The sequence below is a fragment of the Athene cunicularia genome (genome assembly GCF_003259725.1).
Source record: "Athene cunicularia isolate RWA chromosome 2 unlocalized genomic scaffold, athCun1 chr2_part1, whole genome shotgun sequence".
NCBI classification, from domain to species: Eukaryota; Metazoa; Chordata; class Aves; order Strigiformes; family Strigidae; genus Athene; species Athene cunicularia.
Window position 1 is genome coordinate 107776670 of NW_020799095.1, and position 16480 is coordinate 107793149.

At 36.0% G+C, this 16480-nt stretch overlaps 1 protein-coding gene across 3 annotated transcripts in view; it reads left to right on the plus strand.

The window, feature by feature from the left end:
* Positions 1–16480, plus strand: part of ASXL3 (ASXL transcriptional regulator 3) — a 110982-nt gene that overhangs the window by 36042 nt on the left and 58460 nt on the right. For 2 of the 3 annotated variants that reach the window (XM_026842489.1, XM_026842490.1), the window contains 2 exons: positions 4305–4413; positions 5772–5883. In XM_026842489.1, the coding sequence (XP_026698290.1) occupies positions 4305–4413; positions 5772–5883 (221 nt within the window). Of the gene's footprint in view, positions 1–4304; positions 4414–5405; positions 5500–5771; positions 5884–16480 lie in introns of those variants that run through there. The other variant, XM_026842491.1, reaches the window with a different exon arrangement.

A 16480-nucleotide genomic window follows, 5' to 3' on the forward strand; every position in this document is an offset into this window, starting at 1 on the left:
CTCTTGTGTACTTCGAAACTGGTATAACTTAACATGCACTATATTTTATTCTGTGTGATTTCATATCAGCTCTAGAAATGAGTTCTGAAGCCTTTTGGTTTTACTTCGTTTCCAGAAGTGAGTAACAATTGTTGCTCCCTTGTGACTGCTTATGGATCTGTATAAAATGAGCAGATGATTTCAAACAAATAAATATTGATCACGTTTACGATAGCTAAGTGCTCCTCTTACAGCAGTCGTTCGATTTGGGAGCAGATCAGGAACACTTGTGATTTCTGGGAGGGGGCTGTGCTGCATGCAGAGGGGCTGAGCGGCTGAAATGCTGCCTGCTGCAGGACCTGAGGTGCCTTGTCTGCATAGTGTCAGGTTAATTTCAGTGTCTGCCACACTACATTGTCTGGAGAAGTTAGTTTTAGTCAATTTTTTTTTTTTTTTTTTTGCAAGCCCATCATCTTTTTTCTCTTGACAAGCAGTCTAAGAAAGACCATTCAAATGAAAAGTATAGCCAGGGTTTTTCTGAGAAAACTGTGTTTAAGAAATTTACAAATTTTTTTAAAAATAGTGTTTTTACTGATGCTTTTAGGGTTTTGGTGAGGGTGGCAGGGGAGAAGGTAACTGAAATCTGTACTTCGCCTACATGTTTTTGCAGAGTTTTGTGTGTGGACGTTGTGTAGTCGGGCATTTCAATTTAGGTAACACCAGCTGCATGACCAGTAGAGGGAGCCCATAATCACAGAATATTGGAGAGACATTTGTCTGGGGGAGTTGGGGTGAGAAGCTTCTTTTGATAATGTACAGGAATTTTGTAATTATATTTGGAAGGATGCACTGAACACTACCAAATTAAAGTGATTCTGGGAAAGAGCACTTATGAAACATTGAAATGCCTGATGTCTTTTAAATGATCAAATTGTATTAACAACTTTTATGTTGGAAGGCTAATTAGTAATTTTTTTCTCTTTCCTATGTTGCTGGTTGTTGTAACTTCATATGATCTTTACAGAAAGTAAGTAACTTTCCATTTTTTAAATCTATTTGAAAGTGCATGGTGGGGGTATACTGCTTGTATGTATGTATAGATGTATAGATATATAAAATAAACATACGAGCTGAAAATGATCAATCTTAAAGACATACAGCTACAGAGAATGACTCCCATGTATGAATGACTTTTAGAATACCACAACTGTTTAAAGCAATCTTACCCAAAAGATGATAAATAGTATGAAAGTTCTGCATCTCAGTGCAAATGGTAAACATACTCCCCACATGTAGGCTATGGCAACGAAACTTGTAGCATATTGGTTTAAAATATGTTATGGCTCTAAAAATTCACAGATATCAAGTTACAAAGTAGAATATTATTGTATCCAATTTGATTTAACTGAATCAAAGTTGAACTGATTTGGAGTGTTTCAAGAACTTAGGTCAAACTGTGCCTTTTTTTGACATTCAAAAATTGACTTGATCTTATATTTGGCAGTCCTTGGCTGCTGCATTAATACATGCCAGCAGCTCTGAGCAGAACGAATATGTCCTCAGGCTGTAGGAAAATTTAGAAAGCATGCGTTAAGTAGTATGGATCCCTCAGAAACTGCTCTATGATTCAGACATCAGTCTGCATCATAGGATCTTTGATTCCTGGCTTTTCTAACCACAGTCCCATGTGTTACGATGGCATGTACTGCATTTCCAGCATCCCTTGTGGGTAACGTTTGGGAATTTTAATATAGTATTTTAAGGATGCCTGTGCTGACAGAAGAATAGGCAAGTCCTTGGTTAACATGGGTTAAAATAGCAGTGATAAAGGGACACCATGGAATTTCAGTTTGAGCTGCTAGCTTGAAATAAATCCCACTCCACAATGTCCAGATTATTATTTCATTTGCAACTTAAGTGTATGTGGTTTGTTTTGTGCTCATTATAGACATACCCAAGTCCAGTTTTCAAGAAGGGTGGATATGGCCCTTTGGTTGCATGCCAAATTATTTAGGAATTGCAGATATCTGTATGGAACAAGCATAACAGTAGTTAAAGTACTTCTTGGCTCAGTAGCAGATACAGATTTCTTTCTAAGTCAGAGAGTAGTTTCTATTGTCCACTTGCCAGTTGGCTAGACTCTGAAGATTAAGATATCTGCTGTGAGCACAGTAGTGGTCATGAGATATTGCCAGATCCTCTATTTTGGGTTCATTCATCCTGTATCATTTTAATTGGTTAATGATATCTAAAAATAAGTGTGGAGTCCAAAATATCTGCATCAGAATAGGAGGATACAAATCATGCATACACGCACACATAGTTTTGTTTCTTGTTGATATATTGAATTTGTCGTCCACTGCAGAGTCAGCAAGTTCTTTCGATCTTGCAGAGTAAGTCTTAATCTGTGATAATGTTTCACTAAAAAGATCCAAGACTGTGAGAGTCGAAATTGCTTCACGTTATGTATGTTAACATATGGAAGAAATTATGTAACTAGAACTGCTCTATTAAATGCTTTGTGTCTTTGCTTGTCAAACATTAATACAATAAGGAAAATGGGTGAAGAGAAGTATCCTACTTATTCCAAATCTCTTTTAAGTAATTTTTAAACTCAATGAAATCTCTTAATGTTTTCTGTGCTACTGTTAGCAGTATTGTTACAATTCTATCATATTTAGTTTTGCATTCTGTTATAGTATTGTATCAAAACCAGATGTGGAATTAGTTTTATTTGCAGGGGAAAAAAAGAAACAACAAAAACTTGTCAGAATTTTCATATTGCATGACTATGTTTAGAAGACTCATAAAATAGATATCTGTTAAATATCTGATGTGGTTATCAACATGCAGCATTTTTACCCATACTTTCTGCTTATAGATGTAGTAATGTGATACATTATGTGACTAATAGTAAATTAATTATATTGGACAGGACTTCCTGTCCTGAGGGTGCTTTATAGTTTAATTTTTACCGGAAGAGCAATTACAACACTATCCATCTTGACATTAAATTAATATATGTACAGTAAGGATGAATTTTGTTGTAACAGAGCAATGGAAATCAACAGAAAGCATCATCATAGGAAATACAACTATTTCAGTCCAGTTTATTTATTAAAAAAAAATCAGTCATGCAGTTTTCAACAAAGATTAGATGTTATGTTATAATATTGCATAATAAATAACAGTTTCTGATGGACTTTTGAAGCCCCATTCCTGGTTTATAGTTGAGTATATAATTAATCCTGAAATACTTAGCAACACACTTAATTTAATGCACAGGCATTGTTCCACTTAACCAAGTGGAATATATTTATGTGGCTAAAGATAAGCGTGCGTGCAGGCTAGGGACCCCAGGGAAGAAGCACAGTTTCAGATTCAGTCCCTGAGTACACCGTGTACATTAGACAGTAAATGGGGACAAAGATGTGATGCTTCATCTATAAATCTTGTATTTTAATTTTCAAATTAAAATGAAGTAAAACAATTTATGACTACCTTCTTCCCTACCATTTCTTAGATCAACTTTTCAGAATAGTGTAGTGTAGCTGGGGTAGAAACATCTGCTTGCTTTTTCTGATGTAAACATGCATATATTACAAAGACATCTCTGTACAAGTACTCTTTTTTCCTTAATGTGTTGTGTTTCTTTTTAAATAGTCCCTTAACGGGCATTCCACAGTGGTATTATAATTACTACATTGAGTAGGTCAATCTCTTAATCTCTAAAACAACTCTTAATTAGAAAAGATAGTGCTTCATAGAAGGTACAAATGTGCTTGTATTTATGTATAGTGATGTATACTGACCATGTTAAGCCAGAAGGCTTAACTATATATCACTTTTAATTTTAAATGTGTTCTTCCTGGGCTCTTTATTATTCTTTTGTTGCCTTTTATCCTATGGGATGCAGCTGCCCTTGAACTTGGTACTGTTTTGATCATTCATGTGCAGCAGCCACATTGTCTGTAACATTTTAAAAATGAGGCTTCATGGTGTTATTTGTGAAGTAATTTCACATAAATATTTGGACTTTGGTTCTCTTAGATTGTGGAGCTGGTTGGTGTATGAAGAAAAGCATAATTATAATTCACAGACTTTTTGCCTTGAGCCTAGAGGACAGATGCATATGATTAAGTTTGAAACTGGTCTGTTATTGTAATGTAGATGTTTTCAGGGTTGAGAGAATTAAAAAAAAAAAAAAAAAAAAAAAAAAAAAAAAAAAAAAAGAGCCAGGCAAGCATGAGTTTTAAAAAAAATAGACTGAGGGAATAGTTTTACAAGAGGCACTCAATCTTGGACTGCACAATTTTATTTTTCAGTGGAACCTCTCCATTAGCATGCCTGAATGCAATGCTTCATACTAACACTCGTGTAGGTGATGGAACATTCTTCAAAATCCCTGGGAAGTCAGGACTCTACGCTCTCAAAGTAAGTTTAAATTTTGTATATGGAAAGTACATAGCCCTATTAATCCATTTTATGAATGTCTCAATAGATATAAAGGTAAACAGATTAGATTCTTTGGAGAGGAAATGACCTGATAGTCCTAACTGCTTTCAGATGTCTTTAAAAGGATTTATAATGAAAGTAAACATTGAATGTTTTACCCTAGAAAGCATATACATGTTCTTGAATTTGGCATATGGTATAAAAAACATGTAGCTTAGCTAAAATGCTGCTTTTTCAGAGTTGTTCACAGAAAGGCCTTTGTTTTATGAGCAGTGAGCTCAAGAGGATCACTGACTTCTCATTAAGTAATTGTATTAATATTTGATTTTTGAGTAGTGCAAAATTATTTGCAAGACTAATATAAATCAGTCTATAATTTAGAGGTTACATCATTGCTTTTCAGAATGAATATAATTATAGTGATGCTTTGCCTTTATGCTATTTCTATTCCTTTTCCTCTTTATTTTTCTTTTTTGGTATGTATATGATGGTTTCTGTGGGTAGAAATTTTTTTTCATGCTGTACATGATCAAACTTAGAGGGGATTCACAATAGGAGTGGAGGAATGTGAGGCAGAGGTGAGAAACAAAGTGAGATTATATGTTTGGCAGACTAAATGTAGTCAATTAAAATTTTGGGCTGGAGGGAAGGCTCTTTTGCAATTTATGACAGACTTATTTGATGTAAGGGTTTAAAAATATGAAACTATATAGATTTGCCTTGCTCCTGGTAAGTAAAAATTCTGTATCTGCAATTGAATTAATAGTTTTCAGAAGCTCTATTTCCTAATTTTCTAAAAAAAAAAAAATTACTAATTACTAATTTACTAAAACAAATGCTGTTGTTTTTCTTTAAATCGGGAGATATTCTTGGCACAAATCCAAGTATTCACAATCACTCCCATGCGTGTGAGCTCCAGGTTGCTTCAGCTATTTGAATTCAGGAAACAGGCAAAGGCAGAAAAGAAACACTAAAGGATTTGTGTTTTGCTGCAGTGTTGTGGACACCCAACTGGAAAACTAGGATTTCTAACAACGAAACAAGTCTGTTTCTGTTAAAAAAAAGGTGGAAGATGTTGCATTTTATTTGAGTTTTTTTTAAAAAGAGTATGTTATGAGTTCACGAAATAGCTTTTTTGCTTTTTCTTTGCAGGTCATTTCATGAAGGTCTGTTTTTATGTCATTCTCTGAAGTAACTCACAAGCATATTATTTTATTCTGTTTTTTGAAATGTAAGCATGAGAGTACACTGCAGTAATCTATTTTCGGAGATGCAGCCGGATCATGATTGATTTTTTTCTTGTTAATTTTAGTTTTCTTTTTCCTTTGTAACTGTAGAAAGAAGAATCAACATGCCCTACTGATGGAACATTGGATTTAGGATGTGAATCTGAGTTAGATGGCACTGAAATGGCTGAGACAAACAATAATAATGGAGAAGAAAATGGTGGTAGGTGTTTTAATTTTAATATTAGAGGGCATATTTTGGGAAAAGTATTGCTTAAGGTTTTCATGGTGTGATTTCTAAACAGTGTAAGTAGTGCTTTGTACTCAGTGGAACTATTTTTGAGTCTCTTTTTTGTCCTTACAAAGAAATCAGGAACAGCAAGTACCTTTATTTGACTTAGATTTATAAAACACTTGAGTAGTGCTGTTTGGTGTATTTTGAGTAGGTCATTTTTTGGCTTACAATTTTTTTGTTCTAGGCCCCACAACTAAAGAGTATTTTTCCTTACTGGGCTTCAGACTTGCAACTGTCAGATAGACATGTCACTGATTTAAGTGTGGGCGTGTGGGATTGGTCCCTCAGTAGAGTTCTGGGCACAGGACAAAGGTTTGTATTTTTGTTTCAGGCAGAGGCTTTCCTGGGTGCCATGTTGACATAAAGACATGTGGAAGTCCCAAGTCCTGTGCATTTTTTTTTCTCAGAAATAATGACAAACTGAAACATTACAAGAACTTGAAAATGGCAATCTTAGAAATATTTTTTCTGTTTGAGAGGTTATAATTGCTCATAAAGAAAATGGAGTGCTTCAGTCACCTAAAATTATTTGCAAGTAATAGAAATTAATATTATTCTTATGAAAACTACACTCACGTAATGCTTATAAAGCGAATGCTATATGCAAAAATTGAGCTTCCCAGGACCTCTGAAATAAACCTTTCCTTGATCAGTCTTCTCTTCTGCTGCCTTCTTAACAACCTGTCCCACTGCTGGACTGCAGCCTACTGTTCTGGCTCACTTTGTGTATGATGAGAGGGTGTCCTGTTTACAACTAGGGCATGAAAAGGCTCAGCTCATGTTGTTCTCCTACAGACTTCGGTTTTGATCTTGAGCAACTTCGTAGCTTCCATGCTGCACCTGTACAGGACTGATACTGCTATTTCAGTACTGCTCACTAGCAGCATTGAAAAATCACAAAATGCTCAGTGATAGGAATAGCAGAACTACCTAAAACAGGTTGTTGTGGATCTAGAGGTGAAGTTTTGAAGCTTAGTGGAAAATCAAAGTCAAGAATTATTAAATGGCTCTGTTTATTCATTTTCTTTGATGTATTATGTGTATGAGTTAACAGACTCTGCATGTGTAGTGATTTTATGCTTATGTAGTATATACTGCATGTGTAAGCGAACGTACATATTTGTAGTTCTTCAACAAATCCTGTCGGATACTCAGACAATTTGTTGATGTACCCTTTAAGTCGCAGAAAGAATACAATGGTTAAAAGTAGTGTAAATACAGATAGGAAAAAAAGAGTTGATGTTACTTGTTATAAACAAATCAAAATCATGGAAAAAAAACTGGCAATTATTTGGGAGTGGTAGGATGTAAATAAGGATGCCAGAATGCTCGTAGAAAATTGCTGGGTTTTGACTTGGAGGAGGTTGCATACTATTTTCAGAGTTTACAGTAATAAAAATAATTCTGGCACTTGTGGTGACATAAAAGAGAGCTGCTAAAATTTAACTTTTTAAAATGTTTGGCTTAGAGCAGTAAATTACACCTAGATTGTTTTTAAAGCTGAGAACTTTCCCTCATGTTTCATCTTTAATAAATCTTGGAAAACTGCAATACATTTAACTTTTTGAAAACAAGACATTTTACATTTTTTTAATGTTGTGCAGTGGATATATTTAAAAAGAGAAAATGGGATAGCAATAGCGTGTCTATATTGCATATAAAAAGGCTGATGCTGGATGGGATCAATAAGAAATTGAAGACAGCACATCTTTTATCAATCAGCTGATGCAGAACATAATTTTGTCAAACGTGTTTGATAATAGCTTTTCTTGAGACTGAAGTTTTGTTGTTAAAGGTGTCTATTGATATGTATGTAGAATTCTAGAAGTGAATTCATTTACAGTACAGAATGCTTGGCTTAAAAACAGGACCATGCCCGAGAAATGCAGCCAGTTTTAAGTGGATTGAAAATTGCAAATTATTAGATCTGCAAAGGTGTAGGACTTACTGTCCACAGGAGGTATTTTTGCTGTTCCCTTGAGGATATGATTTGACCACTCATCATTCAATATCTTTGTCAATACTTTTCAAAAAGTGTAAAATCCTTCTTCATTAAATTTATTGATAATAAATAAAAATGCTGAGACCCCTCTTGATTGCCTTGTAAATGATTACAGTTGAATAGCATGGGGGTTTTTTAGACATTAAAGTGAAGAAAAAAGGCCACATTTGCACAGTGGAAACATATATTCAATAAATCAGTAAATCTGAAATGCATTTAAGGATCACAGTAGAAAATGGATTGAACATGAATGAGATGCTTTTGGTAATTAGTCCAATGCAATTCTGGTAGTACTGATTAAAGAATATAGGCACGGTGTTTCCTTTGGGTATAGTACTAGTTAAACGATTACTAGTGTATTGCATTCATTATAACTGTAAGAAAGAATTAAGAAAAACAGGAAAAGATTTAGAAAAGATACATAAGAACTCCCAAGTGAACAAATACCTCCTTTGCTCCGGGAAATTTAATAGGGAGAGTCTAGTCAGTTTACCAAAGATGAGGTGGTGACTTGATCAGTTAGTAAATATTTGAGAAAATGTTTTTCTATAGAAAATATTTGGATTAGCAGACCAAATCTAACAACGTGTTTATCAATTAAACTTTTCACACTAAAGCTGGGATTTTTTTTTTTTCTTTCCAGGAAACTATTCTGTGGCATAAAAATAACATTTGATACAGTACAAAAAAAGCTTTATGAAATTCTCTGATTTGTGTTTTAGAAAAGGTTGATAGATCCATTGTCTCCTTTTAGCCTTAAGATATGTGATACATATGAGGATAGACATTGTTTGTACATTGTATTCTTAATTGCCCAATTGATTGTATTTTTATTTTCTCGTTTCCACTGGGGTAGAGTCCAGAAACCCCAGTTCTGACAGAGTGATCAGAAACTGTTTAGCAAGAATTTAAGAAGTGCTGATTTAAAGTTAGCTGGAAGCAGAGGATGAAACCCTAAGCAACAGCCTCAGTCCATTTGTGGGATTTTAGATGATATTCTTCAGCTTTTGGAGTAAAAAGTATGAGCTGACACCCAAACAGAGAAGAATCACATTATTCCCCAGCAGGCACATTTTTTCCCAGTATAATTCAGGCTGCTGAACAATTTTATTAGCATAATAATATAGAAATTCCTCACAGTTATAAACACATGACTTGGTGAAAGCTTTTACTCCACATCAGTATTACTAAAGTGGCAACTGGAATTGTCACACCTCTGGATTTTTCAGATGCTATGGAGAGATCTTTCTTTTCCCACCTTCTCCAAAGGGATATGTTAAAGAAACTCTTTACACTACAGTTGATTTGGTTTTCTGTAGAGGCTCTCAAGCAGTTTCATATCTTTTTATAAATTCTATTTCCCTCAAATACAGGGGTAACATGTAAAGATGCAGTCAGTAACAGAATTAAAACCCCAATTAATGTTGCCTGGGAAAACGATGACTATAATATCCTTTTGCCCATCAGTAAGATGTTCTGTTCTCAAAAAGCATTTGTCCCTAGGGTTTCTGAAGCCAGGGCTAATCCATCAGCCATGGAGCACAGTTGATTAAAAATTGTCTTCACACAAGCCAGTGGAATGCATAATGATGTAACTGTGGAGGAGGTAGCAATTCTTACCTTAGCGTGACTACCCTCCCCAACCCAGCCCAAACATAAGTTCTGATGTTTGCCCAAATATGAGCAACACATGTCTCCTCTTGAGACACTTTGGTTTTCAGCACTTCCTAAAGCTGTAAGTTCTTCAGTTGCGAACATGAAACAGCACTACAGTTTCTTAGTCAGTGATCTTAGAGATAGTAAATGAAATGACGGATGATAGAGGATCAAATTCATGCTGAATCATGAAATTCTGTCTTTGTAGCTACTGTGCTTTGAACACCTTATGCTTTTTGGACTAGGGAGCCACTAGGATAACTCATGTAGCAAAGCATGAATATTCACTGTTGTTTGAAACCTGAGTCCACATTTAGATATTCACTTCCTTTCCGGGAATGGGATTTCTGACAATTCAGGGAAACCTGTTATCCTTAGCATTTTGTCTCTTGGGAATAATATGGGATGATTCTGCTGAATATGTCCATTGCACATGGCAACATCTGGATGTGGAATAGGCTCTTCTAAAAGCAGAAGGGTTGTAACAGAATAGCAGCTCAAACATACAGAGTTTTGGTTGACACATCAGAAAGAGACAGTTTTTTCTTCTTTTTTTTGGTGGGTTTTTTTTTTTGTTTGTTTGTTTTTTGTTTTGGTGGGGTTTTTTTCATCTCCCTTCAAGTACCTATAAAAATAAAACTATTGTACCCATGATCAAGTTTAACTTCTGTTTGATTCATTGCCACTGGAGGGGAGTCATAAGAATGAGAGAAGGTACTGTGGAGCTTGAGGGAGAGATCTTTCCTATCTGCTTTTTTTGCTGTACAGTAGAGTTAATGAGGCCTAAGAAATTGGTGGCTTAGTGATGACAGGCTGTGTATTTTTAGTGGAAAATGTTGACTTCCTTTGGAATAAGGATTCACAGTTTTCAAAACTTTGTGAAATGTTTAGGCTCAAAAGCGTGCCGAGAATATAATGTGATTCAGTGCAAGCTACCAAGCTGATGTGGTATATGATGTCTTTTTCCAAAAAATACTATTCAATATTATTTATCATTTCACAGTGCTAGTATTGTTTTTTAAAAAGAGTATTACAGTCACAGTAGTGCCCTTGATATATGCATCTGGTTTTGCTTGCTTTGGCGGACTTGTACAATTAACTAACTCCCAAATTGGTTTTCATTTTCAAGAGCTGATGGCAACAGTTGAGTTCTGAATTGTTCAGATTTTGCAAGTTGGGCTCTAGAGATCAGAGAGTGATGGAGGTGAATTACCTGATACATCTGTGTTGGCAAAGAGTGACCATTTATGTCCATACAAGTATAGATCTGTATCACCCAAAGAAAATACTGAATTTTATGGATATTTTAGAGAGAGATTTTGTGTATATGTTTTCCTAAGGGAGTTCTCTGTGTAGTTTCATATCTCAGGAGTGTGTGCGTACATCTTATGCTTGAGGTAGACTCTAGTCTTTAGCATATGGTAGCAATATTAATTTGTGTTTTGTAATGTGGCCATTAGTAAACAATCCTTCTCATCTGCTGTGGTTTCTCTAACAAAGAAGGAAGTGAACTGCTGTTGATTTAACTGGTTTGATTTTAAATCAGTATGGTCTGTCTGAAATCAAAATTAATTGTGTTGTTTATTTTGGGAAAATAAGTCCCTTAAAGTACTTCAGGAATTTTTCTGTCCATCTTACTTTCATAAATCTGTTTATAATTATTCCAGTAACTTTCAGTGGCAGTGAGACAGATAATTTTAAGTTGTATTCCTATAAAAATGGTTTCATTGAAGAAACATGTCTTCTGAAGTGTGTTATGTAGGTGTCATATTTCTTGGGTAGGGAAGGTATAAAAGGTAATAAAAAATCACAGAGATAACCTATAAAGTTTGAAACTAAAAGATAGCATTGCTGATATTTATAAATGATAGCCTTTCATAATAATTACCAAAACTGGTCTTGGGAAAATGGAAGAGAGGAAGTTATTTTAAATGGAGGTTGTCAAAAACATTTTTAACATGCTCTTTTTGCGAAGTAATTCTAATTCTATCATTCATGTTAACACTCTCTGAACACGCGCTAAGGAGGTCTTATCTTCAGAAACCCAGCTGCTCTTCCAGCTCATAACCTAACAGTTTATGGCTTAATAGTTGCTTTTTGCTTTATTCCTTCACTCAGTCCTGGCTCTTGAAGAAGCCGATTTAAAGAATGGAGCCTAATTATTCTCCACTAAATGGAAATGCCTCCTGTAGGCTTAAAACTGCTCTTGTTCGCTTTTTCTACTGTTGCAATAATGGTGAATCCTCTTTATATGCTACCCAAATATTTTTCCTTCATCTGTCGCATTCTTTTGGGATTCTTTTTTTCCTCCCCAGCATCCAGTTTATTTTTAGCATTCTTTTCTGATAAAGCTTTTTGAGCGCACATGGATCTGATAATATTCATGCATCTTCAATGCTTATGGACAAAGTAGTTGAAGCTTTACAAAGTTGTACGTATGTACAAAGACCACTGGCTCTTCTTGGGTTTGTTTTTCTTTTACTGTGTTCTTTGGTTTCCATAGCAGAAATGCCTGTTCTGTTCTTAAGGCATTGGGTTTTTTCACTAGAATAATCAATGTTCATTTCAAACATATCTTTCTGTCATATTTTCCTTTTTTTTTTTTTTCACTTCTGACCCATTCAGAGAAAAGCAGTTGGACTTTAGCCATATAAATGAACAAATAAATAAATACAATTTTCTGTGGTCACAGGCATTGTAGAATAGTGAGATTTTGGCACAGATTGATTTAAACGACTAAGGCGCAGAACATGTTTTAAAGAATACGCTTATTAATTGTTTCCTTTGTATTTAATTTCCTACAGAAATGTCAATTCATATTGTTTTGTAAACAATATTTTGATTATCCTCTAAATAAAGGCTGTATATCAAGTTTAGTATTCTTTTTTACTAATAAAGTAAAAAGACTGTATAAGTTATTAAGCAGTTATACAAATTAACATAATGTATTTAGAAACATTCCAAATCTATCTTCTGCTTTTGGAAAATAGACAGTGACATCTCTTATTTACTAGATGGTTAGGTTTAAAGCCATGATTTGAATCAAACGGGTTTTAAATAGAAATTAAAATTTAATTGAAACATGGAAAACAATATTTAAAGAAACTTCTTACTATTTTAAGCTACTAGATATATGAAGGAAAATATTTATAGCGTACAAAATATATTTTAGAAAGGAAGTATCATTTGTTGTTAATATATCACAGGATCACAGAATCGCCTAGGTTGGAAAGGACCTTGAAGATCATCCAATCCAACCGTTAACCTGGCACTGACAGTTCCCAACTACACCAGATTCCCTCAGCGCTATGTCTACCCGACTCTTAAACACCTCCAGGGATGGGGACTCCACCACCTCCCTGGGCAGCCCATTCCAACGCCTAACAACCCCTTCTGTAAAGAAATGCTTCCTAATACCCAGTCTAAACCTTCCCTGGTGCAACTTGAGGCCATTCCCTCTTGTCCTGTCACTTATTATTTGGTTAAAGAGGCTCATCCCCAGCTCTCTGCACCCTCCTTTCAGGTAGCTGTAGAGGGCGATGAGGTCTCCCCTCAGCCTCCTCTTCTCCAGACTAAACACCCCCAGTTCCCTCAGCCACTCCTCATATGACATGTGCTCCAGACCCTGCACCAGCTCCGTTGCCCTTCTCTGGACACGCTCGAGTCATTCAATGTCCTTTTTGTAGTGAGGGGCCCAAAACTGAACACAGGAATCGAGGGGCGGCCTCACCAGTGCCGAGTACAGGGGTCAGATCCCTTCCCTGTCCCTGCTGGCCACGCTATTGCTGACACAAGCCAGGATGCCATTGGCCTTCTTGGCCCCCTGGGCACACTGCTGGCTCCTGTTCAGCCGGCTGTCAGTCAACACCCCCGGGTCCCTCTCTGACTGGCAGCTCTCCAGCCACTCCTCCCCAAGCCTGTAGCCCTGCTGGGGGTTGTTGTGGCCCAAGGGCAGCCCCCGGCATTTGGCCTTATTGAAACTCCTCCAGTTGGGCTCAGCCCATGGCTCCAGCCTGTCCAGGTCTCTCTGCAGAGCCTCCCTGCCCTTGAGCAGATCAACACTCCCACCCAACCTGGTGTCATCTGCAAACTTACTGAAGGTCACTCGATCCCCTCGTCTAGGTCATCTATAAAGATGTTAAGCAGGAGTGGCCCCAAAACTGAGCCCTGGGGGACACCACTCGTGACCAGCCACCACCTGGATTTAACTCTGTTCACCACAACTCTTTGGGCCCGGTTTTTTACCCAGCAAAGCATGTGCCCATCCAAGCCGCAAGCAGCCAGTTTCGCCAGGAGAATGCTGTGGGAAATGGTGTCAAAGGCCTTACTAAAGTCAAGGTAAACAACATCCACAGCCTTTCCCTCATCCAATAGCAGGTTGCCCTGTCACAGAAGGAGATCAGGTTTGTCAGGCAGGACCTGCCTTTCATAAACCCCTGCTGACTGGGCCTGGTCATCTGGTTGTCAAATGATAGTCAAATGAAGTTGACTTTCTCCAGTCACGTTATTTTAAAATTTTTAAGCAGCTGATTTCAGCCTCACATACATATTTTTTTAATCATAGACTACGGGAAAAAGTTTGTTTTCCAAAACTCTGAAGAAGCTAGGTTTGGATTGCACTAAACCGAACAAGTCTAAAGGGAGGTATTCCTTCTGTACCTGCAGAAGAGATTACAGTGGTGGAAAACTATTTATTGTTTCAGTGGGTTTCAGTTCCAGTTACTTCACCCATTAGAACAATTTCTGTTCCTTAGTTTAACTTTGTTGTCAAAGCTTTAAAGAAACAAAAGCAAAAGAAACCAATCCATTGATAATACTTTTATGTAAAATTGAATTGATAAATATAAGGAGTATGGCCTCTAATAGACCCAGTCCTAATTTCAGTGTTTATTTTTAAATGAAAAGTGAATGAAAGCACAAAGTATAGATCTATGTTTATTTTTATTCCTGTGCTCTATTATGCCTTTGACATTAACAGCTGTAGTGTTGAGCATCATCAGTTAACGTTGCCAAACCTGTCCAGGATGAACTTTATCACCAAAATAGATAGGGGAGACTCTTAAATGATGTCCTAGATCAGAGTAATGAAAATCAGAATTTAACCATGTGAACAAGAAGGTAATAGTAGTTACAGTCATCCTTGGGAACAGGAATAGGTTTTTCATGATAGGTCTTACTGAATTTTTTCTTAGGAAGGGACAGTTAAGTATATAACTATTTTCATTCTTTAGATATTTTAAAATTTGTTGTTTTCCTCTCCTTAACTCCTGGGTTTGTATGCTCACACTATTTCTTATCTTTTCTTCAGTTCTTTGACTCTCACACTTTGCCAGAAAACTAAAAAAATTCTCTTTGAAAGAAAAGATAAAAGCTGGGTAATTGAAATGTCAGGTTTTTATTTTGGTGTAGGTGTTCTTTTTCTTAGGAGCTTAGCTATTGCAGTGATTTAGATTATATAAACCAGCTATTGTTTGTTCTCTGCTGACACTTTGCTGCTCCTTTAAGTTGTCTTTTTTCATAGTAAGCTTCGCTCATCATGTGGAAAAGATTGATCCAAACCAGGTGATGGTGTAAACTCAGAACCTGTTTTATGTTGCAGCTTCTTTGTATATTTTGACTAATCATTCAGGTATAAGGGAAAAAAGTGAAAAATATCAGTTTTAAATCTTGTGTTGTCTTATCTGCTAATGAAAATTTTTGATCTATTATGAAAATTAGCTTGACGTAATACTGATGTCATAAAACTGTATTCTCTGTGAGGTAAGTATCAATTATTTTTTATTTCAGAGTGAAAACAAACGTTTAATGTCACATGCATCTTACAGTGGCCAATAATTATTGATAACTAAATTGTGTCTATTCTCTCCATTTTTCTTACAAACACAAAAAATCATTACAATATTTCTTCTGTGAAACTTTCCTAAAGGCAAGGGAGTTAGAATGCTACTTCAGGTGTGTGCTCATCGCACTGACAGATGGAGGAGAAAACCATAGGCAAACAGAAACATCAGGCTAAAATTATTTCTTGCATGTGTCTGTGCAGCTGCTTTGAGTGTCTTCAAACTATTCTGGTAGGTGTGCAAAGTATGGGAAACCTTGGAAAACCATATACAGCTGCAGAACATTATAAAGAAGGTATGTTAACATGCAAACCAGCTCTGAGGAGCATTGGAAGACAGTCTTAAATTGAGGCAGCAGAGGAGAATGGAAAAATGGAAAAAAAGCTGCTTGATTTCTGGATCCATACTAATGCCGTTTTAGCTGGGCTGTCTTAGGATACTAGTGAGAGTAACAATAGTGCAAGCATTAAGAGTGGAAAGGTTTTTACAGCCCTTTTAGTCAAGCTTGCTGATTACCAAGACTAATAGGAACCTCAAGCTATTTTCACAGCTTTCATATCTGTTTAATAAAGCTGTTTTTTTTAAAACCATTAATCATATTTCCTTTTATTTTTAACCAGGAGTCTTTTTCTGTGTCTCACACAACATGTATTCAAGAAGCTGTTTAATGCAAGTACTGTGGTATTTGTTCATTAAAACATGTATTATTTAGAAGGTTTACAAGTAGCAGTGTGTATTACCTGAGAGACCAGAATTCCTCTTTGCAGGATATTCCAGTCTACCCGTTAAACAGGAAAGTGTGTGTTCTTAGCTTTACCAAGACGTACTTATAAAATAGATGAGTCTGGCTCCTAAGAAGCCATTACAATCTGGCATGAAGTTACATATTTATAAATATTTCTAGAACACAGGGTCATCAGTGTCTCATATAAATACATGTTTAGACACATAATAATCTATTTAAATTGTCTTGGTGAGGAAGATAATTTTTGTCTAGCTTCTATGTGAAAACCGTAGTCAAACTATT